General features: G+C 39.0%; 1 protein-coding gene across 1 annotated transcript in view; it reads left to right on the top strand.

Annotated features, from left to right (window-relative positions):
- The window catches only part of LOC124594383 (EF-hand domain-containing protein 1-like), a 188,242-nt gene that overhangs the window by 68,557 nt on the left and 94,599 nt on the right, over positions 1-25,086 (top strand). Inside the window, exon 6 of the mRNA XM_047132751.1 lies at positions 16,246-16,430. Within this exon, the coding sequence (XP_046988707.1) occupies positions 16,246-16,430 (185 nt within the window). The remainder of the gene's footprint in view (positions 1-16,245; positions 16,431-25,086) is intronic.

The raw sequence follows: 25,086 nt of genomic DNA on the forward strand, positions 1-25,086 counted from the left end.
CTATTCAACAGCTGATAAGTAATTTTATTTCCATTTTCATTCCAGTAACATAACATAACATAACAATAATGACAGATCTGATACAAATAGCTGTAAAATGCTTTCTTATCTATTCACTATGTCTAGAACAGAGATGATTAATTATTTTTCCTGAAAATTTTATTTTCAATATGACATTTTGAGGATACCCTGGAATCTGTTAAATCTAAATGAAATCTGAACTCACTGACATTTATAGTCATATTCTTCAACATTCACAGTTTGTTATTTTTAAATTTATTTATACATGTTCCATAGATCCATAGTGTGATTGTATGGCTTAGATGTGGAGTCACACAGATATTACAAAGAATATAAATAATAATAAACACAAAGTATCTGAATGACAGTGTGGTGAGTAATGATATTACAGTAAAATAATATCATTTAACACCATTTTATCATAATGATATATTTTATTCACTTCATGATCACAAAATGTAACAATACAGAACAAAACTAGATATCAAGTCAGTTCAAAGAGCATCATAAAGAGAGATCTCATGTATCGATGTATCTAACTGCCACAGAGCCCCCCCCCCCCCCCTCTCCCCTCCCTGAGAGTGTAGAGCACAGTGTAGGAGCAAAAGGTGAAGGGAATTGTATTCGGGAGGTGATCAGGGAAGACACAACATAATCTTTCATCCACTTTAGTTGGCATAGTGGATGACTGGCACAGAGTGACAATTGACAGTATGCCATCTTCATTGATAAAAGCTCGAAGGGAGCCATTTATAAAATCTTCGGGTAAGTGAATAGCTCAGATGAGTGTGAGGTTAACATCTTCAGATTTACATACATGAGAACATGCACAAAAAAAACAAATAGTCATTATGATGTTGCACTGAGATATCGTCCACTGGGAATGCCAAGACGTCGACAGTAAATGTGGTAATAGTTGAATGCGGTGTTGGCAGTGAGAAGAAGGGTACAGGGAGTTCATCACACATATCATTGTCACAGGGGGAGACATGATCACTAACACTGGCTTCACAAGATGTAAAGGAGGGTCGGAGGCAAGTGCCTGCTAAACACTCACTGGAAAAGATGTGTTCAGTGGGGACCCATGCCAGTTTAACTCTATGTAGAGAGACTGTTTGTGGTATGCCATATAGCAGGATGGCCGTAGTGCCTGGAGCACAGTTGAGAACCCAGTGAGGTCCTGAATCGGGTGGAGTAAGAGCTCGCAACATGATAAGGTCACAGACTGCAAGTTCCTTGTGTAAAAAGTCTTGTGGGTGGTCATGTGCTTGTGGTTGTGGTATGTGCGTACACGAGATATGAGAGCAAACATACTCAACTAAGGAGGGTAGCCTCTCACCATGAAGAGAAGTAGTGTCCTCGACAAATTCTGCTGGGAGTACCACAGGTTTGCCATAAAGGACCTCTGCCAGAGAGGCCTTTAAATCATCTTTATATGCTGTGCAAATGCCTAGCAGTACCCACAGAAGTGCATCTGCCCAAGAATCCGAATGGCACAGTAATGCTGCCTTTAGTGTGAGGTCCCAGCACTCCACTAATCCTTACTTTGGGGGTGGTAGGCTGTTGTATTGAAATGTTTGTCACTGCATAGGATACAAAATCATTTGAAGAGTAGTAGAGATTCAAATTTCCTGCCCTGCTCTGTCGTGATGGATGCAGGGAAAATTCAAATGGTTGAAATGGCTCTGAGCACTATGGGACTTAACATCTGAGGTCATCAGTCTCCTAGAACTTAGAACTACTAAAACCTAACTAACCTAAGGACATCACACACATCCATCCCAGGGCAGGATTCAAACCTGCAACCATAGTGGTCGTGCGGTTCCAGACTGAAGCCCCGAGAACCACTCGGCCACTGCGACCGACGATGCAGGGCAGCCGAAACAGGACAACCTGCAGGTAACACATGGTTGAGCCACAGTATCCGCTGAGATATCATTCAAAGAAACCACCTCTACCGTGTCACGCAGTCAGTGACTGACAAAATGTAACATTGGTCATTAGAAGGTGGTAGGAGGCTGACAAGGTCCATATGGACATGTTTGAAGTGTCCCTTCAGTAATTTGAAGTGTCCCAGAGGGGGACGTGCAAGTCGACCAACTTTGGCTTGTTGGCAAGATACGCATGCTCATGCCCACTCATGACAGTCTTTCTTGATACATGGCCAAATGAAACATTCAATTACTAGGTGTACTGTCACTCTGATGCTCAGATTAGCAGGACCGTGCAGCAAAGAGATGGTTCAAAATGGTTCAAATGTCTCTGAGCACTATGGGACTTAACATCTGAGGTCATCAATCCCCTAGACTTAGAACTACTTAAACCTAACTAACCTAAGGACATCACACACATCCATGCCCCAGGTAGGATTTGAACCTGTGACCATAGCAGCAGCGCAGTTCTGGACTGAAGCGCCTAAAACTGCACGGCCACAGCGGCTGGCGCAGCAAAGAGAAAATGGCCTGTCAAAGGGGAAGGGGCACGAGTGGTCATGGTATGTTAGTCAAAGTTTCACAAAGAATCGGTTGTGTGACCCCAGGGAAAGGGCATGCTTGAATGTGGAGAGAGATGGAGTTGTTAGTAGCTAGCAACTGTACCTCAGGGTCAGTAGTTTGTAGTCGTGCGAGCTCTGTGGCATGAAACGGGCCCATAATAGTGCGGCAGCATTCATAGCGTAATTTGATTTGCATAGTACAATGACGTACTGCAGGAGTGCGCACAACTCATGCTGCATTCATGTTCTAATGAGCTGCCATTTAGAGTGTGACAGTGATGTGGAACCGTGGAGTGCACAGCATCTTGCCTATACTGTTGAAAGTTATTTCATGAATAATGACTCTGTTATTGCTACCCAGCATCTATTTTGGCAACATTTCAACTTTGGACATAATGGGAAGGTTCCAGATGGACGGATCATTGTGAGGTGGGTACGTGTATTTCAAACAAGAGGTTCTGCTTGCAATGGCAAACTGGGAAGAAGTAAAAGAACTGTGCGGACACCAGAAGCTGTGGAAAATGTTCGTGCTGCACTATTGCATGCCCAGAAAGATCTGCTTTCATCATGCACAAACTGTGCATATGTCTAGTCACTCATTCAGGAGAATATTCGTGAAGATCTCCATTTTCACCCATATAAGCTGTAGATTGTTCAGGAAATTAGGTCTCGTGATTGGGTTTTATGTGAAACATTCTGCTTAACCATGTGTGATCTCCTTCACCAAAATCCACAAATGTTGCACACCATTCTGATTTCAGATGAAACTCATTTTGGTTCAGTGAATAAACAGAATGTGCATTATTGGAGTGATGTAAACCTGCATGAACTGCACTAGCCCTTGCACAGTTCTCATGTCACAGTGTGGTGTGGAGTTGCTTCCTTTGAGATTGTTGGCCCTTACTTCTTTGAGGATGACAACGGTGTGGCTGTAACTGTCACTATAGTTCAATTCTTTTATCTTGGTGGCTCGCGCATGCCCGCCCAGACGCTGGAGATTGCTGCGTTGCCAGTTGCACACGACGCACGCGCCAATAGAAGCAGCGCCATAGTATAGCATAGTTCGCAAGCTTACATGTAGGGGGGAGCACGCAGTTCATGAAGTAAAGCCACCACGGCCGCATTAACCCTTTCGCTGCTACAAAGACGTGCTCCCTGCATTCCGCGCTGTGGGCGATTTTGTCACTGCACTGCTCGCCTGTGCAGACACATTGTGTTCCGACTGCTTTGACACTCTTTATCATTCGATTCCACAAAAACTATTTGGCTCAAAAATTAGATTTTTACCTATCTTCTTGACTGATACCTTCCTCCCATAAATGACTTAATTTTGTTTCGATGTTCAATGCAGTTATTATGCAGCATTAAATATAGTAAACCTTTGCACGAAATTTTGAAGAGTTTGCAGAGGTAAAAGTCCATAGAGTATACTTTCTGTATGGTCGATTTTAGTTGCCACAATGTTGAGAATGAAATGTGGACAAGATACCTATATATTTCATTTAATTTAAGTACCACATAAGTGTCGTATGTAATATTGAGAAATATTCCACCTTTCGCGGCTGTAACAAAAGTTTTACTTACACTGGGCACGTTTGGCTTTATTTTAAAGCACTTCAATCAATCAAAAGGAAGTAGACAAAATACATTAAACAAAACTGTGGACTTACAAAAACATTAGGACTTGAATATACCGTCTGTCAGTGAAGTGCTCAGAGCTATGCCAAATATAATTTTGTGTGTGGCACACACAAACAGCATTTATTTGCTAAAACACTGATGAGCCAACACAAACGTTGAATATTGTGCTACCGCAGCACAAAACTACGAAAGGTGACTTGGCAACGGAGGACACAAAATACAGCCCTCTTATGATGCTTCAAAAGAGAGAAACGCGTCTGGTCTAAATAAGTCGCTTATTACAGTTGCAGAAGAGGGATATATTTCAATACCATTGGTAAAACTGCGACTGTGGAACAAAAACAAGAAATAGAACATGAATACCATTGTGTATGTGCCATAACTTTCACCGATTGAAGTGCTTTAAAATAAAGCCAAACGCGCCGTGTGTATATAAAACTTTTATTACAGTCGCGAAAGACGGAATATTTCTCAATATTACATACGACACCTATGTGGTACTTAAATTAAATGAGATATTGTTATACAGTAAATATTATATGAAATTTAGGTATCTTGTCCACATTTCATTCTCAACATTGAGGCAACTAAAATCGACCATACGGAAAGTATACACTATGGACTTTTACCTCTGCAAACTCTTCAAAATTTCGTGCAATGGTTTACTACATTTAATGCTGCACATCAAAACAAAATTAAGTCATTTATGGGGGGAAGGTATCAGGCAAGAAGACGTGTAAAAATCAAATTTTTTTGCCACTCATACCTCACCTGTCTTTCAACAACTTCTTTGCCTCTACACTTCTGCCTCGACTGACATCTCTGCCCAAACTCTTTGTCTTTAAATATGTCTGCTTGTGTCTGTATGTGTGGATGGATATGTGCGTGTGTGCGAGTGTATACCTGTCCTTTTTTCCCCCTAAGGTAAGTCTTTCCGCTCCCGGGATTGGAATGACTCCTTACCCTCTCCCTTAATACCCACTTCCTTTCGTCTTCCCCTCTCCTTCCCTCTTTCCTGATGAGGCAACAGTTTGTTGCGAAAGCTTGAATTTTGTGTGTATGTTTGTGTTTGTTTGTGTGTCTATCGACCTGCCAGCGCTTTTGTTCGGTAAGTCACCTCATCTTTGTTTTTATATATATATATATATATACATGACAATATGACATGATAATTTTTCAGTAGAATTAAGCTATTAATGTTTTAATTGGTGTTAGTTAATTGAACTGTAATTACAAATATGTAAGAATGTAAAGTTTTTACTCATACAAAATTTAATTAATTGAGTCTAGGCCTTCCCTTCAATAAAACTAATAGCTCTGATCATCTGAAAATGATAGGGTGATACCTTTTAAGTAAGTAAAATGATACATGCAAATTAACAAAATATATAATTGTAATGATAAAACATCTAATTGATATTCTTAATTGAAATAGACATTTTCCTGTCTTTGTATGAAATTATTCACTTTTATTTCATGTAAATTTCTATGTAATTTGGGAAGATGTATGTAAAAGTTTTAATTGTTAAACCTAAAAATTTAATAATTTATTTAACAAATAACAATTTCAGTAATTGTTTAAAATCATATAAATAGAGGCAATTTGTACGCCACCATATCTCAGTTGGAGTTCAGTTTGACGACAGTCATGAGACAGTGTTAACTCAATTTTACATGTAGTTCACCACTTAACATCCAGTGCACGAAATAAAACTCATTGTGAACACAAATTCCTGGAGTTTATTTGTACTCATGCCATTTGGATGATTCCTGAGTGGCGATGCTGTAACATCAAGATGAACCTATGGCAGCATTAAGAAGCAGCACTCCGGATTACACAAGATTCATATTATTTATTTGGTGGAGGATATGCGTAATATGATGTGGTATTCAGTCTTCTTGTGTTAAGCAATGATACACATCCCAAACTTCACTACACAAAAATCATTTTTTGCCATGCTACATTACAAAGAAGGCAGTTAATGTTCACCGTTGTCTGTATAGAGCAAGACTGGAGCAGTGGCCAGTGTTGTAGTGGTGGTAGCCGCTGAAAGTGCAGTGATGGTCGTTTGCACACGTGCCATATCCGCAGAAGTGTTCTTGATCAGTGCCTGCAGTGATGTGCTGGCCGTAAGTAAGGCTGTAATGTGATGTCATTGTTCGAGTAGCTTGCACAGTGAATCCAAAGTGAGGGATGTGAGTTCAGCCAGCTGATGCGTGGAGGCTCCCATTGTTGCTCTTGAATGTGTGGGTGTTGTGACAAAGGAGCCCTCGATGCGTGTGTCAGTAGAGTGATGGAGTAGCATTCCAGACAATAAATCTGGAGAGAGGCCATAGTGGCTTAGAAAATCAATGCCCAACACTGGCTCATCAATGTTGGTCACATTGTTTATCCATTCAACACAAAATTTCAGTTTAAGTTTGAGGCGAAGGTGTGTGGAGCCATAGGTGGTGACCAATGAATTGTTTGCTGTTCGCAATGTCATGGTGGAAGGCACAGTGGCAAAGTTGAGAATACTGGAGGTATGATGCTTGTATCTGTGCAGGTGTTGACAAGGAAGAACGTATTGCAGATGTCACGTAAGTACAGTCTGCCCAGAAGTAGTTGTTTATTGTGTGATGATCGGTGTTGCTACAGGTGCCCTGTAGAATACCCACCAGGTGATACACCTAACTCACCCCGTGGTGGAAGTTTGGGTGAAGAGCACATGGCGGGTGACACTTCTGAGCTGCATCTCCGTTCAAGGATGTGTGCGGTATTGCCAATGTCAGCAAAGAACTCTGCACTGCGGTGAGTTGTTGACATCTGATGATTTTATAGGTGTAATCTGCTGGCCGTAGGTGCATCTCTAATTGGTCACTGATGTGTGATAAAAGTTGCAGCTGGAGAGCTTACAGTATTTTTACTATCCATAGCGACCACAAAGTGGCATCAGACAGGAAAAAGGGATCGATCAATGCTCTGATCTTTTGCCACAACTGCGATGGTGTCAACTCACTGAGAGATATGTCATGCACTGTGTGATTAATTGCTTCTAGTGGAGTTCCCATCAAGTGCTCAAGAATAATAGATTTTGTGCATTCATAGTGATAGTGGTCCCTCATTGGTCCCATGAGGATGAGATCAGTTGTTAAATCCATATGCTCATGCAGAGCTGCAATCAAAGATATGAACTGCATGGATAAGACACCATGGATGTTGAGGATGCTGTCCACAAGAGCAAACCATGTCTTCGGGCTATCCTTGTTAAGCAGAAGCAGTTGTGGTAGATGTCCTGAAAGAACAGGCAGGAGTGAAGCGGTGAACACAGACAACGTTGTGGCTGCCTGCAGAATAAATGGACGCTCAACTTTACACTGTTCTTGATGTTCACACACATAACCCAACTTGGCAGATGCAGTTGCAGGAGTGACCAGTGCAGTAGAAATGGCCATGGCCACCAAGAGATTTGGTACACACGACACAGTACACAGTGGAGGTTTGTTTACTATTCCTGGTGCACTGGGAATGCTCAGTCTAGGAGCACTGGACAGGGCGGCGGCAAAAGTCACATTCTTCATTAATAAAAGGCCATTGTTCAAGCACAGTTACTGTTGTACTGAAATGGACAATTGTGGCTTATTGTCGAATTTGATGAGGTTATGTGAATCTGCCAGCCATGGTACAGGGCCGATGGCATTGTTTGTAGGTTAGATTTAGAAAAGGTAACAAATGGATTTTGTGACACAGCAGCATTATAGCTCACACAGAAAACCACTGATGGAGCAGCATAATGAGCAAATTGTCCTGGAAAATGTTCACAGGGTGTAAGAGAATGTGCAACAATGTTCATTGTCTGTGCACTTTGTTGAACAAGTTGTGACAATTCCAATGAAAATCAGTCACAGTTTTCTATTTTCACATGGTCTGAAGCACAATGGTGTCAAATTGAAGCAGAAGATGTACATGTAGGCATAAAACTGGTGGACAGAGTTGGTTGCTGCATCGTAACAGTCATTGCTATTATAGGCCTCATTGTTCTGTGGTATATCAATCATGGAAATTGGCCAAATTGCTGGATTCACAGAAAATGTGAAACACAGGGTCACCAGTGTGTGTAACATGGGGTCACCTGTGTGGCGAGTAATGATATTACGGTGAAATAATAACATTTAACACAACTTTATGGTAATGATATGCTATTTGCTTCATTATCACAAAATGTAACAATACAGAACAAAACTAGACATCAAGTCAGTTCAAAGTTCATCATAAAGAAAGATCACACAAACTGATGTATCAAACCACCACAATAATAACAACAACATCTTGCATTATAACAATTTTCATTATAAAAGTTAAACCCTTATATGATAACAATTTTGAATGCTGTGCCATTGACTTGACAGTTACACAATAATATTGTTTATCACTGGATCACAGACATTAACAGAATTTTTATACTTTATTTTGTTTTACTGGATAAGTTGTCTAGAGAGCAGAGAGACGTATCTAGCAGGCACATCCTGAAGCTGTTATTAAATGGGGATTGTTCATTCTCATGTCATGTTTAATATTACTTGGTAGAGAATTGAAGATTATGGTTGCTGGCATACCTTACCCTCTTTTGTGAAAGTTGTAAGCCTCATCATTGCTAATGAGGTAATAAGACTATTTGAGCTTGCACGAGCAGATTATTGTTGAGATCACATGAGCAGATTGTCTTTGATACTTTGAGTATGCTGTGAAAAATTGTCTAGTGCACATGTATTCAAGTTGTACCTTTGTACTGTAATAAATTGTATTATAACATTCTAAATCAACATTATGGGTTTGACTGTAAACATTTCCTCAAGGAAATACATCAGTGGTGGCCACACAACAAATAACAGCAGCTGCAACAAAAATGGAGCCACTTCACAATTGCTGCTTGTATAAATAAGAGGTACAAGAGAGTGACTCTCCTGGAGCTTCATATGATGTTTTTCACCCCATGGATAAACCTACATTATATGTGAAATGTAAAATTGACATTCTACCATATTGTTTTATTGACAGTAACAGTGTCCAACATGTGCATAAACAGTGTGTAATGACTTTTGATTCCTTGGTGATTTTGGTCATAATTTCACTCAACTATGCAACTTTGTGTCATTGAATTTTACTGATCTACCCTCGTCAAGCACTTTCCAGCCACATCCACTTGCAATGCCATGCAGGACCAGCTGGCTGGGTCATGCGGAAAATTTCCAGTTACCATCTGCACTGCTCATGGTCACAGGAATTTCATCTGCCACCTTCCTCAGAACACAATCCAGCAAATCAACATCAAAATTATTGTAGAGCATGTGTAACAGTTTTCTTCCCAAGCTACTGCCATTACATCTGGAACAGCTGGCAACATGGTTCGTAACTATTGACTTCTTTCAATAAAGTCATGGCATCTTCGATGTCACTTCTAAGTTTTCTGCCCTTTTAAGCAGCATAGAAAAACTGTCAGTGATGTCATAATAGCACCCTTGGCTAATGACCTGCTTCAGTGGTGCACAAAATCACCAGAGGAACAGTTTGCAATAGGTGATTTGTGATGACACACTGGACAAGAGAATGCTACCTCTGTTTTGGAGACATCTCCATACATCTATCACATCATCACTCATGCCAGATATTATGCTTTGGATCATATGGCTCATCAACTACCACAATAGATTCCAAAGGCAATGATCTCACATGAAAATGAAACCCTGGAATGCAGATTAGTCCTGGCTGACAGATTTTTTGTGATCCTGGAGCAACAACAATACCCAAATGTAATAGCCAATAATGGCTGCAACCAGTACATTTCTGAACCACATTGCTAGCAGCAGCAATGGGCAGTTGACATGACCCAAGCAGTTCCAGAAACACACAGCAGAGATGTCAGTAGCACAACACACTGCTCAGAGCCACTAGCAGCTGATGCAATCTGAATGATTCCATATATGTACAACAGTGATGCAACTAGCCCCTGCTGCAAGAAAGGGGACATTCATCCAGCGACAACAAACACACTTCTGCCTAGCAACAAAATTCCACTCACAGGTGCACTGACATGATCTCAGCTCTGTTGCTGCCACACTTGTTTTGGCATCTAAGACTGCTCTATGATATGCAACCACCCAAATGTAAGGTGCAATCTAGACTGCAGCACACATGATGCCACTGGGATCCTAAATGACAGTGGTGGACTCTGCTTGCTAAATCTCTTAACACATGAATACTCTCTGATTGATGCCAGCTCATAAGCTTGCCCCATCTCAAGGAAAAACCTACTGATGGAGCTTCCTACATTGGCCATTCAGCTATGAGGTACAAATAACTCTCCTGTCAAACTTTACAGGACTTTCACATACATTGTAGGCCTTGGCCACCACAAAAAAATTTTCAAGGCAATGTTTGGTTGCAGATGTTTGTGAACCAATCTTAGGCATGGATTTCCTCCATCACTTTCAACTCTCTCCAAATATGATAAGGGAACCCTAACAGCAAACCAACAAAAGAGAAACAGTACACAGAATCACTGGTGGTATGCCGCTATATACACATCCAACACAAAAGTACTTCAAATGTGGTATACACACCCGCCATCTACAGCTACTCAATGATTGTCAAACGGTAGAATCAGGGATACAGAAGACAAAATCTTCTGTAGGAAGTGAGTTAGATGCCACACATTCTTATCTCCAGCACCTTCAACATGAGCAGCACTACAATCCTAGCACCACTAATACCAACAAGACAGCAACTGTCATGGCATAAACAGTGAATACCCACCTACAGCTGTAACATGTAGCAAGGCATAAGCCATTGGTAACTCAGATCGGTATGATGAATTTTTCTCGTAGTGCACATGCTTCCCCCATATGTGGTACAGACCTTCCACCCTCTTCCTCTGCCCAGGACTTGTGTGGGACATCTCAACAGAGAGTTATTCACTATGAAACTGGGCATAAAATTAGTACTTCATCAGTTTGTGTGTTTGACGAACAGTTCACACTCACCTACAGACTGCCCAGTGATGTTGATCTGACCATGATTGCGTAAGTACTGTTGCCTGACAGGTTACTTACCATCACAGATCCTACGTTATAGAATCACTTCCTAATAATCAAGCAGAGCCTGCAGTCCAGCATCCCACCACCACAAATCAATACAGACCAATCATCCTGCTTTGGCTGCTCCTGTTGTTCTCCACCCTACCTCAGCCAACATCATCTGTATTGAAACAAGGTGTGGATCATGGAACTAGTCCTTTTCTCTCCCTTTCAATGAGAAATGGCGAAGCCATGTACTGTATACTACCCAGCCACAGCACGGTTGGTCGCGTGCATATGTGTGAAAAGGACCACAGTAGCTGCAACCTTCCCTCCCATACCCCTCACCCACCACCCTCCTACCCTCCCATTGTTCCTAATTCCTGGGAGTGAGGGGGGAGAGCTCTGTGGGGACCCCACCACTCACCATTGACAGTGAGATAGTAAGATTCTTTTTGTCAGTGGTTGAGCCCCCGTGAGAAGATTGTCTTTGGCTTTAATAGTTTGGTATTAACAACTGTCTTGTGCACACATATTTGAGTTGTATCTCCATGTTGTAATAAATTGTATTGTAACAACCTAAATCTGCATTCTACATTTCACTGCAAGCATTTCCCCCAAGAAATCCCACAGTGATAATTGCATTAGCTCACATAGGAGATGATATTTTTGTGTTGTGTTATAGCAATATTGTATACCATTTTTTTAAAAAGTTACTGGAGGTGTTTACAACAAAATGTATAAATTAATATATGTATTTGGTTTACCAAGATTCAATACCTTAACATAATTTGTTAATTTTTTTTCACCAGTGATGCTACCTTCACTTGCAACATGTTCAAGAATGTTATTTTTCACATCAGTGGTGAGACAAAAATCTAAATTTCATTGCTGAGGTGCATAACTCTGTTATTTTTATTTAACTATCTCAAGGCGATCACAGTCAATTAATTTAGTTTCTTTACAGTGGAGATGTTGAATCTCAGATAGGTACAACAAAAAGACTCACAGTTAGCTTTCGGTCATTAAGGCCTTCATCAACAACAGACACAAGTATGCACACACACACACACACACGTGCAAATGCAACTCACACACACCATTGCAGTCTCAGGCAACTGAAACCACACTGTAAGCAGCAGCACCAGTGCATACTGGGAGTGGTGATGGGGTGGGGTTAAGGAGGAGGTTGGGGCAGGGAGGGAGAGGGATAGTTTGGTAGGGGTGGCATCTCTGCTATGTGGTGAGTGGCAACTTTCCTTCATGTAACGTTGTTACAAAAATATTATCAAATGGACTAGGTATACTCTTGATTGAAATTAGAAAGATTAATCACAGAAATGATTAATATACTGCAAAACAAAAGTACATGAAGTTTGTTGTTCTGACACAATAATACAAAAAAATGTAACCCATAAAGCACTTTTAAATGATTATTATGTAAATAGTAATGGTCAGTTGGCACATTTGACATGAATGGCTGGGATCATCTATGCAATGCCTCCCTCTAAGAGTAGGAACATTAACATTATCTTACTAATTCTATCTTAAGCAACAGTGATTGTAAACCACTAAACTGTATGACTGTGCTACATGCATTAACTGAACAACTGCTGCCACAAGTTGAACTAATATACCATGGAAGACTATGCTTTAGCTCAAAGATTGGACTCTGACATGATCACCACCCCTGGGCAATCCTTCTGATCTTCACACCATGCTGTCCCTGGACAAACTCCCATTTAAAATTCTCTCTCGTAATCCACTTCTTCCAAAAATGCTCCATGTGGACACCTTAAAAGAATTCAAATTACGAACTGCACTCATCAGGATTTCACTGTGCCAATCACATAATCAAATATCACTGGACAGTCCCCCTTCATGAAACTAGATAAGGTAGAGTGACTTGCCACCAAAAATTACTGATACCCCCAGTACATCTTCTGACATCACCATCTGATTCCCAATCATAACACTAATTTTCAGCATGTGCACAAAATCAGTTGGTGTGGGAACCCAAACATCTCAAAAAATATACCAGCTCTGCTTGAAATACACTGTGGTGCACCCAGCATGCAGAGCTATTTCAGACTTTGAGGAGAAATGTCTTACAATCCTAACAGATATGATTCCCTTAGAAAAGTCCTCTTAAAGCTGGCCCACAAATATCTGCAGATTCCAAAAAGTTTCTCTGCTGACAGAGAACAATGTCCAGAACACCAGCCTGTCAAACAATAAAGCCTGAAAGTTGTAAGAAGACCCTCCAGCTAGCATTGGGAACAATACACTGGAGTGTGTTAACAGCAGGACACTGCTCATGGCTTGGCGAGTCCCCACTGTCACGGGCCTTCCACAAGCCTCTCCTATGACATAAAAGTGGCAACCATCCCCACACAAGCCTTGCCATTGTACCTGCAGCACGGTGCTTCTACCTTCCCCCAACTCTAGCCCATTAAGGTGACCCTTCAGTGTCTCTGCAAGCAACATCTCTCTCCCCACACAGCAGCAACACATGCAGATAATGTAATTTTAGTCAATAGAATGAAAGACCTTTCACCTCTAATTATCCAGTGCAACTAGATACCATGATAAGCAGTATGCAGTCACTGTAAATCCACCTCATTAAATGTCATAACTGCCCTAGTGCCTTCCTATTTAGGTAAAATGCATTAAAATGTGCATGTGCTTGTGAACTGAATTAATTAAAATGAAAGGAGACAAACTCTCAGTACTTTCCACCTTTCAACGAATAAGGGCTTGATGTCAAAACTTACTATAATGTTTGTGGATCAGATATTCTCATCTTTAAAAGTTTCAAAGACATGGGCAGAATCTGAGATGGATGCTTCTATGTGGCATCCCAGATGCCAGAGCTTCTCAGTAACAGTTTTCACCAGAACATAAGTTAGCAAATTTATACTATTGATTATTAAGTGTGGTATTCTTACGAATCAATGGCTACAGCAACAGAACCATATGTAGCATTACGGCAGCACAAAATGAAAGGGAGGATCAGATGGAACAAAAAACACATCATCTGCCTACTGCAAACACAGGGCATCATTGAACTGTTGTAATAGTTCTTCACGTCAAGCTGACCTACTCACGCAGCAAGAAAATAAGAGATGTTCCTCCAAGAAGAATTCTATTGACAAATGACACAATCCTGGAGTTTATGTCAGCTGTGAGTGTGGAATAGTTTACACTGAAGAGACAAAGCATTCTGTTAGCAATACAGCAAGTCAGCGGTTAGAAGGAAGCTAAAAGAGGTGACTGAAATTGTGAAGCAGCCTGCTAAAATTGGTCATAATAATGGGTACAGGCTCCCATGTCTTGGCTATATGGGCTTGTCCATTATTCACAAATGCCAGTCAATAAGAATGCAAATAAAAACAACTATCAGTAAAGGTTGTCAGCCCCATCTCCCCACTTCTGCCATTCAATGAAAGTAGAGTTCAGTGATGTCCTTGACTGACTGACTCTATGTGCTGGATGAAATTACACTATTTAAGATGTGAAATTAGCACTGGTCCACCCTGATGGAGACCATGCAACATTAGCCAACATTTTGTATAAATAACATAATGATGAGATCAAATTTTGGAATTATTTTATTGAAGATTTAGAAAAAAAGTTTAACCAAGCCTTGGATTAATATGCACATAGTAGAATAGTAAAGTAAATACCACTCACAAACAAGGTCTTGAGTCTTTTCCTATTGTCTGATTGCTGCCTACAAGGCAGTATGAGAAGCAATCTATGATTGTAGAACATGTGATTAGCAAGTTGGCAATCCCTCCAGATATTATTGACAGTACAAAACCAAAATAAGAAATGCTGAGTATTATTTTCAAAAGTTCCTTTACAAACCAAGATACAATAGCACTGTTCAAGTTTAATTTTGTCACTATTTCAAATATGTTGTATTGAGAAACAACTGAAAACAGAATTGAAAAGCCCTATCAGATACAGAAGCCTACTTACAAAGTTTAAAGAACCAATATTAATTGAGAAATCTAGGAAAATACCACTGCATCCTAAGTATGAAACCTGTAGAGACCCAAAAGACAAGAGTTGACTAATTACCAGTCACACAGAGCATTTATTAATAGGCATTACTCCTGCACTCCATATGCAATAGGAATAAAAGGAAACCCAAATGGAATGGAAAGAAATGGAAAAATGGCTTGTCCAATAGAAATTACTCTCTGCCATGCATTTCACAGTGGGTTGCATAGATGAAGAAGAAAAGTGATTTAGAGGTAATTTTAGATACTACTTGTTTTTAATCTATCTGGTAACTCTACATTTAAGGCAAAAAATTCCTACTCATGAATGAAAGCACTCTACATTTGACAGAATAGTAGGGACAAGTGGAACAACAACTGCTAGGTTGTACAATTGTAAATTTAAAGAAAAAAATCATCTCTGTGATCTGCCATGGAAATTCCTCCTGTTTAATTTATACATCTTTCTTAACCATAAATATCAAACCAGTGGTTTGGCTGATATCTGTACCCATAACATCTTTCCAAATCATATATTTGATTTTTTTGTTTAGGCAACAAGACAGGTTATAGAATTCTAACTCAACTATTTTGTAAATGATGCCTTTCTCTTCTTTCACTCAAAGCTGAATAGTTATCAATCATAGTTTCTTGTATCATAATTACCATCCTTTTAATAATGTGATGTTACTGTTGAAATGTTGTGGGGAAATTTACTACATAAAAGGAAATGTCTACGTTAGTATAATAAATGTGTATTCTTAATTACATTTACAGCCTTTTCTAGAGGTTGCTTACAGAACATTTTATAGATTTCTGATGATTTGCATTTCTTGTTTGTAATACTGCTGCTAAATATATTAACTACATGAATCCTTGGTGATTTTCATATGCCACAATCTGATTTGTTGGAAACAAAGAAATATTCATTTTAAGTTCTGTCATTAGCAAATTGGAATCAAATAAATTTAGATGAAGTTTGTACTTGATTTTTTTTATGTGACTTACAGTGCCTTCTTTTATGAACAGACTGTATGCTGTTTTAGAAGAAAATGATGCTGAATGTGAAGAATTAAAACCTTTTATTATTTATTACTTCCTTGTTGATGACTGTGTTGAAATCAAAGAGGTCCATGGGAAGAATGATGGAAGAGACCCTGTGCCTTTACTTCTTAAAAAGACCAAGTTGCCCAAAAACTGGAATGATTTGCCTGGTAGGAGCCTAAAGTTATATACCATCTATAATTTTAATAATCAGTAGTCAAATTAGAATGAAAGTTTCTAAATAATAACAGTCTAGTATTACATGTATATTGTTAAGATTTAAAATTTATTAATCAGGTGATTGGTTTTGATCATGATATGATCGTTATAAGACCAGTGTTTATAATCACTAGTAGCGGGCTGCTCTTCACCACTCTCTCCAGCCACCATTATGGAGTTTGAATGATCTGATGATGATCATATCGTGGTCAAAACCAGTCTCTTGATCGATAAATTTTAAATCTTAGCAACTTACATGTGATCCTAGACTGTTTTTATTTAAATACATTTATTCTCATTTTTTATTACTGTTACCCACCAAAAATGTTCCAAAATATGCTTAATAGTAAAATTATTAAAGACTTTTACAGTATCAAAGACATTTTTTAGTTCAAGTGTGATATTTTTCACTTCTTTATCTGTATCTACACATGTTGTTGTGCTTCAGCAGACACAATTCAGTGAGAGCACAGCGGATTTTAGTTACCTCTTCGTCAATACAATCAGATATTTTCCAAGATTTCCATAGTAATATCATTAGAAGAAAAAGGATACTCATGTTCTTATGTGCAGCTGGTATTTAAGAAACTTTTAACTGATTTCTGTAGGTCATTTGTAAGATTAAACTAGTAGTTTCAGCTCTCTGAAACTGCAAACGTGTGTGCAAGTTGCACTTGTGTGTGTGTGTGTGTGTGTGTGTGCGTGTGCGTGTGTGTATGTGTGTCTACTGCTGACAAAGGTCTTAATGGCCAAAAACTATGATTGTGTGAATCTTTTTATTGTGCCTATCGCAACTCAGCATCTCCGCTATATGGCGAGTAGCAACTTTCCTTCTCTCGTATTGTTACATTCCATCCTGGATTTTCCATTGTTTGATAAACTTGTGCACAGTCACACTAAAGGTCCACAACACCATCTCCATCAACAACCATACTCCGCAGGTCACCAAACACTGTTTGGCAGATGGTTCCTTGTACCATAGTCATTATTTTTGCTGTTTCACTCACAAATGGAGCAGGGTCCTGATTTCTCTTGTTGTCAGGGTCATTATACGAAATGTATGTTGGCAGTAGTGGGATCATTGTGCAGTCTGTTGCAGGTAATGATTCTTAGCGTGGACTGAATCTACCCAGTAACAGTCTAGCAGCACATCTCTGGATTACCTCGATGTCTTCCTTTGGGGGGGGGGGGGGGGGGGGGGGGATCCCAAACACTCAATCAATATTCAAGTATGGGTTGCAAAATTTTCCTATACAGAGTGTATTTTATTACAAAGGAGCTAAACTTTCCTAGAATCCTCCCAATGAACCGAAGTCACCCATTCACCATCCCTACAATTGACCTCACATTCCCATTTGGTTTCATATCTTTTTGCAACTAACATTCAATTAGCATTCAAGAATGGATCACACAGTTGTTCTGTGCACTGTCTCCTTATGAACGATCTACACTTTCCTAGAATCCTCCCAATGAATTGAAGTCAACCGTTCACCTTCCCTACAACTGTTCTTACATTCTCATTCCATTTCACATTGTTTTGCAACATTATGAATATCTATTTCATCATTGTGCCTGTATCAAATGGTATACCACTGAAACTGTATATGATAACTGAAGGACTATTTTTTTACTAATCTGTGTTACTTCATTAATAAAGTAATCAACTATATTTATATAAATGTGTACATGATTCTATATGCTCTGACAGCATCAGTAGGTGAAACACCATATACCTTGAAGGGTACTTTGCCACATAGTTGTCATTGTTTCATTTTTAATGGAAGGCAGTAAAAGAAAATTTTGTATCAGTTTGAATTATGATGAACAGCAGGTTCTCCTAATGTAAACCAGTCCCCATAAGTATGCAAAAACATTGTAGTTTTACATTTGATTTAACCTTTTGGAAACTATGTTCAAAGATTCATACAGCTACAAGCTTTCACATGTTGTATAGGTGTTCCCTGAAAAAATAATCGCATTAAAATTTCTTGGAGTATCATCCCAGGAAAGTTTCCCATATCAGCATGGTTATTTTGTGAAATGCTGACATGTGTCTGCATTATATTAAATGTTTTCAAAAACTGAGAAGTTCAACATTTTTCATGTTGCTGATACCAGTGCTGAACTGTAACTAAGAATTAATTTATTGCTGATCTAGTCACATTCAAATGCTGTTTCTTATGCTGGTGTGTTATTCCTGTTACAGTTATAAGTATCTTGTTACTGGGAGAACCCTGTGGCAGTTTGAACTTTTGAGTCAGTCAGTTGAAAGTGTTTGGGTAGTTTATTTTGCAGTGCAGAGTGGTCAGTCAGTAGTGCCTTAACCAACATCAATTATTAATGGAAACTTTGTAAACTGCTTCTTTATTTCATAGTGAAAGAATTCGTTATGTGTGTCAGCTGTCATTATTGTTCTCTGCTAGAAACTTGATCAGAGGAAAGTCACTTTGTCTACATTAATATCCATACTCAGGTTTTAGCACAGGCTAAATGATCCTGGAGATTAAAAAATGTGATCTTGAACTGGCCTTGTAGTTTTATATAACAAAAACTAAAAATAATGATGACACACATGGACTGGCCAGTTCTGTGTTGATGGCTTGGCATTGAAGATGGTAAACATCTGTAGTCAAGAAATATCAGTAGATCACCTCTTTAGCAAAGGTAGTGATGAAATGGTTTGGTTGTGTTTATCAAGACCACATTCAAGTTATTTTGGGATGCTGGTCTCTTACATATGTAAATATATGAATTTTCATTGTGTGCTGTAAGATAACACAACATATAATATGAATCTGTTAGAGAACTGGCAAGTAAGTGTAAGAATAATGTGACAAAAAATATATCTAATGACTTAAACAATGGGAAGTCCGGGTTGTGGTATCAACACTTGAAAAGGATGTATTGCTACTCACTATAAAGATGACACACTCAGTTGCAGACAAGCTCAGGCACAGGCATTATGGCCAGAATGGCTGGAGATAGTGTTCATATTTATATAAAGTGTGCTTGCTTGTGTGAATGTGTGTGTTTTCCTTCCTGAAAAAGGCTTTGGCCAAAAGAGCAATATGTTTCATTGTGTTCATCTCAAACTCAGTGTATTATCTTTGTGGACAGTAGAATCTATCATTTTCATAATATTGTTGATTTCTAAGGATTTAGATGACCAAAAATTGAATATTTTACTTTAGACATTCCAAGAGACTAGAAACATTACTGATGGAAGATAGAGAGAAACCAGAAATCAGAAGACAGGAGACTCTCTGTGGAAGTCTAATAACTTCACAACCGCTGCCAGCACAGAACAATCAGGATAAATTACCTGTAGAGTTTCCATAAGTTGGAATTGTCTTTAAAACAAGATGTTTATTACTTCCAGAATGAATTTTTACCCTGCAGCAGAATGTTTGCTTGATTTGTAACTTCCTGGAAAATTAAAATTGTGTTCCAGATCATTACTCAAGTTTGGGACCTTTTCCATTGTGGTTAAGTGCTTTATTGGCTGAGCTATCCATGCATGGCTCAAAAGCCATCCTTATTGTTCCACTTATACAAGTACCTCTGTTCTAACTTCCAAACATCATACCAGTTCTCCTGCATACCTTGTGGGAATGGTGCTCCTGGAAGGAATGGTGTAATGGGGAAATAGTTCACCATTAGGCATAGGTCCCAAGTTTGAGTTCCAGTCCCAGAAAAAGTTTTAATCTGCCAGGAAGTTCTGATGCTGGATAAAAAGTTCTTGGTAAACTTGCCACATCAAATTCAGATAAAATTCAAGCTTTCGACGACTACCTCCATTGTCAGCGGCAAGGGCTATGTCTGTCTGTCATGAAACTGGTAATGCTCACACTTTTATACCCAAGCAACCACATCTCAATGGTTTGATTACATCATGGTGACATCAAGAAGACGGTGTGTACTATGGTGGCATCCTTTATGGTCATAGATAATGCTTGCACACTCTGCCCAGCGTCACTAGCAGTACCACCACTTGCATCCGGCAGTAGTTACAATAAGACTTCCTATGGGCTTTTGCTTTATTAAGTCCATGGTTCCATGCATTAATAAGTGCATAGCCAGCGTCTCTATAAAAGATTTTATCACAGAGTCTTAACTTGCACCACTTCTCTAATCACAGAGTCCCAGTAGTTCAAGCATGGGCCAGAATTCTCATTTGTTCAAACATAACCTTGTAGTTATTTAACATCAATGGTTTTTCAAAATTCCTGTACTTCAGGTGATGCTGATGTTCAATACAGCAATCACCAACAGTCCATACACATTGATCCATGTAGCTGCTGCCACACTCACAAGTAATATTATTAATTCTTGGTGGGTAAACACTGGTCTGATTCCTTGCCTACTGAGGACTCTGCCTATCTTCCTAGTTGTTGCAGCACAGAATGGAAGCCATGCTGTGTGTTGGTCCTCCTGACTTTACTGAACAGAATCATGTGTTAGTTTTCTTGCCAGTGTTGACCTAATATAATGGGCTGAATACCTTCTGAACAACATCATCAGATGATTCATCTTGGAGCTGAGATGCTCCTTGTCTGAAGTAGTTCTGGCTCTGTGAGTTAGGGTGTTCAGCATAGCTATCTTTTGAGTAGGTTGTTGAAAGCTGTGTCCATTGAGATACAGATCTGTATGCACTGGTTTTCTACATATGGAATGGCTGAGTCTCTCATCTGCTTTCCATTCCACCAACACGCCTATGAAAGGCTACTTTACATCCTCACTCATCATAAATTTTATATTTGGATGAATTCTGTTCATGTTGTCAATAAACTGCTGCAGTGCCTCTCTGCCATGTGGCCAGATTAAAAATGTGTGATCGATATATCTGAAAAAGCAGGCAGGATGGAGGTGCCACTATTCAACACTCATTGTTCAAAATTCTCCATGAACAAATTAGCAATGGCTGGTGACAGTGGCAAACCCATGGCTGTTCAATCAGTCATTTTGTAATAATTTCCACCATAAAAAATGTTTAGTAGTTAGGACATGTTGGAATAATTTTTAGTTTTCAAGAGAGAAATGAACAGCCAGTAATCTTAATGTTCCTTCTACTGGTACTTTCACAAACAGGGAGACCCTGTTGAGGCTGACCACAGTATCACTTGGGCCTGTCCTCATCTCTATTTGCGTGATGTCACACTGATATAATCTAAGCAATTATATGCAATCACTTGGGTATAAAAATGTGAGCTTCAGCAATTTCATGATAGTTAGTCATGGCCCCTGATGACAGTGATGATGGTGGTGATTGAAAGCATGAGATTTTATCTATATCTGATGTGGTAAGCTTACCAAGAACTTTCTATTCGAGGATTCCACTACAGAAGATTTCATAGCCATATTAGTGTTTATTAGTGATGTCCTTAAATTACTAATGTGGCTCTATTAGTAAATATCTCATGAGGAATTTTCATTGTATTGATATCCTTTTGCAAGTTTGCCTCATAGCTTTTATAGTGGTTGAAGAGAGAGACAATGTGCATTGTCCAGACTTGCAGTAATTATTGTTTAGCTGCACCAAAAATTGTATACCCAGAAACATGTACAGGCCTAGATGCGTGTGTGTTAAGAACATTGTGGCAGTTCTGGGACACTGAATAAATGTTAATTCCTTTTGGTTTTGGTGTGCAGCTTGGTATTTGTCTTTTCTCCTCAATGATGTACAACAATGCTGGTGTGGTTGAGGTGGCTGTTCTCTCCTAATGTTGACTTCACCTCTGAAAATCTCCATTTAAAAATTAAAGTCCTCATTACATTGGGAGAAGGAAATTAGGATGTAGCTTGGCAGTAGAATGAAAACTTGGTGACTTCTGCATATTATAACTTTTACTTAACACAATACTGAGACCACAATTACATACATCTTTCTTGCACCAGCTTAAAAGATCAACAGATGCTGAGATCAGTGAAAAACAAAAGAGGTACATAAAATAATTGCTATTTTAACCTTCAGTTTTCTGTTAGCTTACTGAGATGAACATACCTCCCTATTATATCTTTTCACCTCTCAATTTGTATGTCAAGTCTTTGTAGGAAGTACTTAAGCTACAAATTCACAATATCCAGAAACATATGGCCCCAGTATGTCAATATCGATTATTTTTTAGAGGTGCATATGGGGCCTGAAGATGGCATAATGAATTGCTGAAACTGATAGTGAAAATAAAATAAATTGCATGGCTGTTTGGCAGATGTCATTGTTGAAAATCAGTACACTGTCATGGTGCATTACACTATTTACACCTTTCTGTGTACTTTAAACTCTTGATCTATCAGGTTACTGAAACTTGTGTTCATGGCTAAGTTTACCTTGTTTACTCCCCCCACACACAAGTCAACACTGGCAAGAAAACCAACACATGATTGTGTTCAAAAAAGTCAGGAGGGCCAACATACAGCATGGCTTCCATTCTGGTGTGCAACAATTATGAAGATAGGCAGAGTCCTCAACAGGCAAGGAATCAGACCAGTGTTTACCCACCAGGAATTAATAATATTACTTGTGAGTGCGGCAGCACCTACATGGGTCAATGTGTATGAACTGTTGGTGATTGCTGTATTGAACATCAGCATCACCTGAAGTATAGGAATTTTGAAAAACCAGTGCTGCAACATGGAGTGCTGAGGCTTGTGTGTAGTGAAACCATCAATGCTGTGATGATGAGGTTCATCATTTATAGCCCAGGACTTTGTTCCTGTTATAATCTACATGTTTCAGTGGTTGAACCACTGTTATAATCCACATGTTTCAGTGGTTGAACCAGTCTCACACTCTCAGCATCCCAAAGGCACTTGAATGGGCACAAGGTAAGTCTCCAATGCCTTTATTTGTTTCCATACCCTCTCTGTGGTAGAATGTCTTGTTGATACCTGAGTCCACTGAGGATACAAATGTTTATTACTTCCCAAGCACTGGCAAGCATTTTTTATGGGAATACACATGGAATGATGGGCTTCAAACCTTCACAAAATGTTTGTAGCATATTTGCAGTTATTACTTCACATATGCAGTCCTGGAAAACATATCCAGCTTTACATTGCATCATAGTTTTTACATTTCATCATTGTTACAATACCCCGAGTACTTACATTTTAAAATATATTGACCCATCAGGTTTGCATATTTCTTACTCTGTACATTTTCATATGACATTTACATTTCTTTACATAAATATTATACAAACATTTATAAAGATGGACATTATACATACAAGATAGTTAATATTATGTAAAATTCTTCTGTATATATCTCATAACATCTTTCAGTTTTTACCTTATTGTTTTATCACCTGTTGCTCCCAGGGATTACCCTTTTGTATGTACATTTGTGAACAATCTGTTTTCACAGTTCATCTCATTTTAACATTACACAGATTGTTGTTTTTTCAGTCTCATTTTCCAGCATTGACAAAATATTTTCATACAATATTACCAATATATCTGAATAAGTTTTGTGTTCATACATCACACCATCCACAATTATTCATCATTACAGATGCAGAGGAAGGAAATTGTGATAGACCTACATAACTATGCTTAACTACCCCTCTGACAAGTTTACTAGGATTTGTCGACTGGTCTACAGGAAATTTTATGGATAGGAAGAAGCATTCATTTTTACTCTCCCACTGCAGTCTTTCCTTCATCACGAGAGAACTATTGAGCACATTGTTTCATGACTACCTACTTGTGTTAATCCACTTACTTTGTGATGACTATCTGTTGATACATTCTGACAGTACAATATTGTATTATACAAGTGTCATCATCAATTTTGAACAGTGTACTTCAGTGTCAGTGAATCATTCCATCATCACTGATTCGCAAGTCATCCAATGTAGTGTCACCTGAAATAAGATTGGCAACCTGGCGGCCAAACTTCCCTGAAGGGGCCTTCTGGCCAACAGTGCCACATGATCATTTCATTTCTGTAGTGTAGACATTTTATTTCCTTAGTAGTGAAGTCATATTATAAAGTTTTCTCTAAGTGTAGATTACATGGCATTTCTTTGCTAAGCTATGATCGTTGTCAGGCAATGATTTGTTGGCTTACGCTGAGCTGTGCACATGTGTGGAGGTTGTCAACCTTAAAGGTAGCTACTGCATGTATGCAGTTCTGTCCTCACTGCTACATATACTGCATCTCAATTGCATACATACTGTGTCTTTAAACAGTACAGTTTCAAATAATTTTTGTGCTCAGCAGGAGTCATTTTTTCTGAGCTTCATGGGCCCGTAAATATATGAAAAAAATCCTATATAGCTAAAACTTAAATCCTAATTAGGCAACCCAAATGAAATAGGCAAAAATGAAATCTTTCCTTAACACTAAATATCAGTTGTAATAAGTATATTCAAGTGGGCAGTAGATCATAAACTTACATATGGTACATTCCTCTAAGCCATGCTTGATCAGTGTCAAATTCTGTTTAGTGCACAAGTTCGTGTAAATCTTTGTGTGGGTAGAGCCCTTATTCCTTATTGTTTAAGTATACTAACTTACAGGCCTGGGTGATGGATTTTTGATAAAACAAATTGGCCTGTGTACGGTAGCTGTGACTTGTGATTCAAGTTGCCATAGTTTGTTGA

Source organism: Schistocerca americana, chromosome 2 (genome assembly GCF_021461395.2).
Source record: "Schistocerca americana isolate TAMUIC-IGC-003095 chromosome 2, iqSchAmer2.1, whole genome shotgun sequence".
NCBI lineage: Eukaryota > Metazoa > Arthropoda > Insecta > Orthoptera > Acrididae > Schistocerca > Schistocerca americana.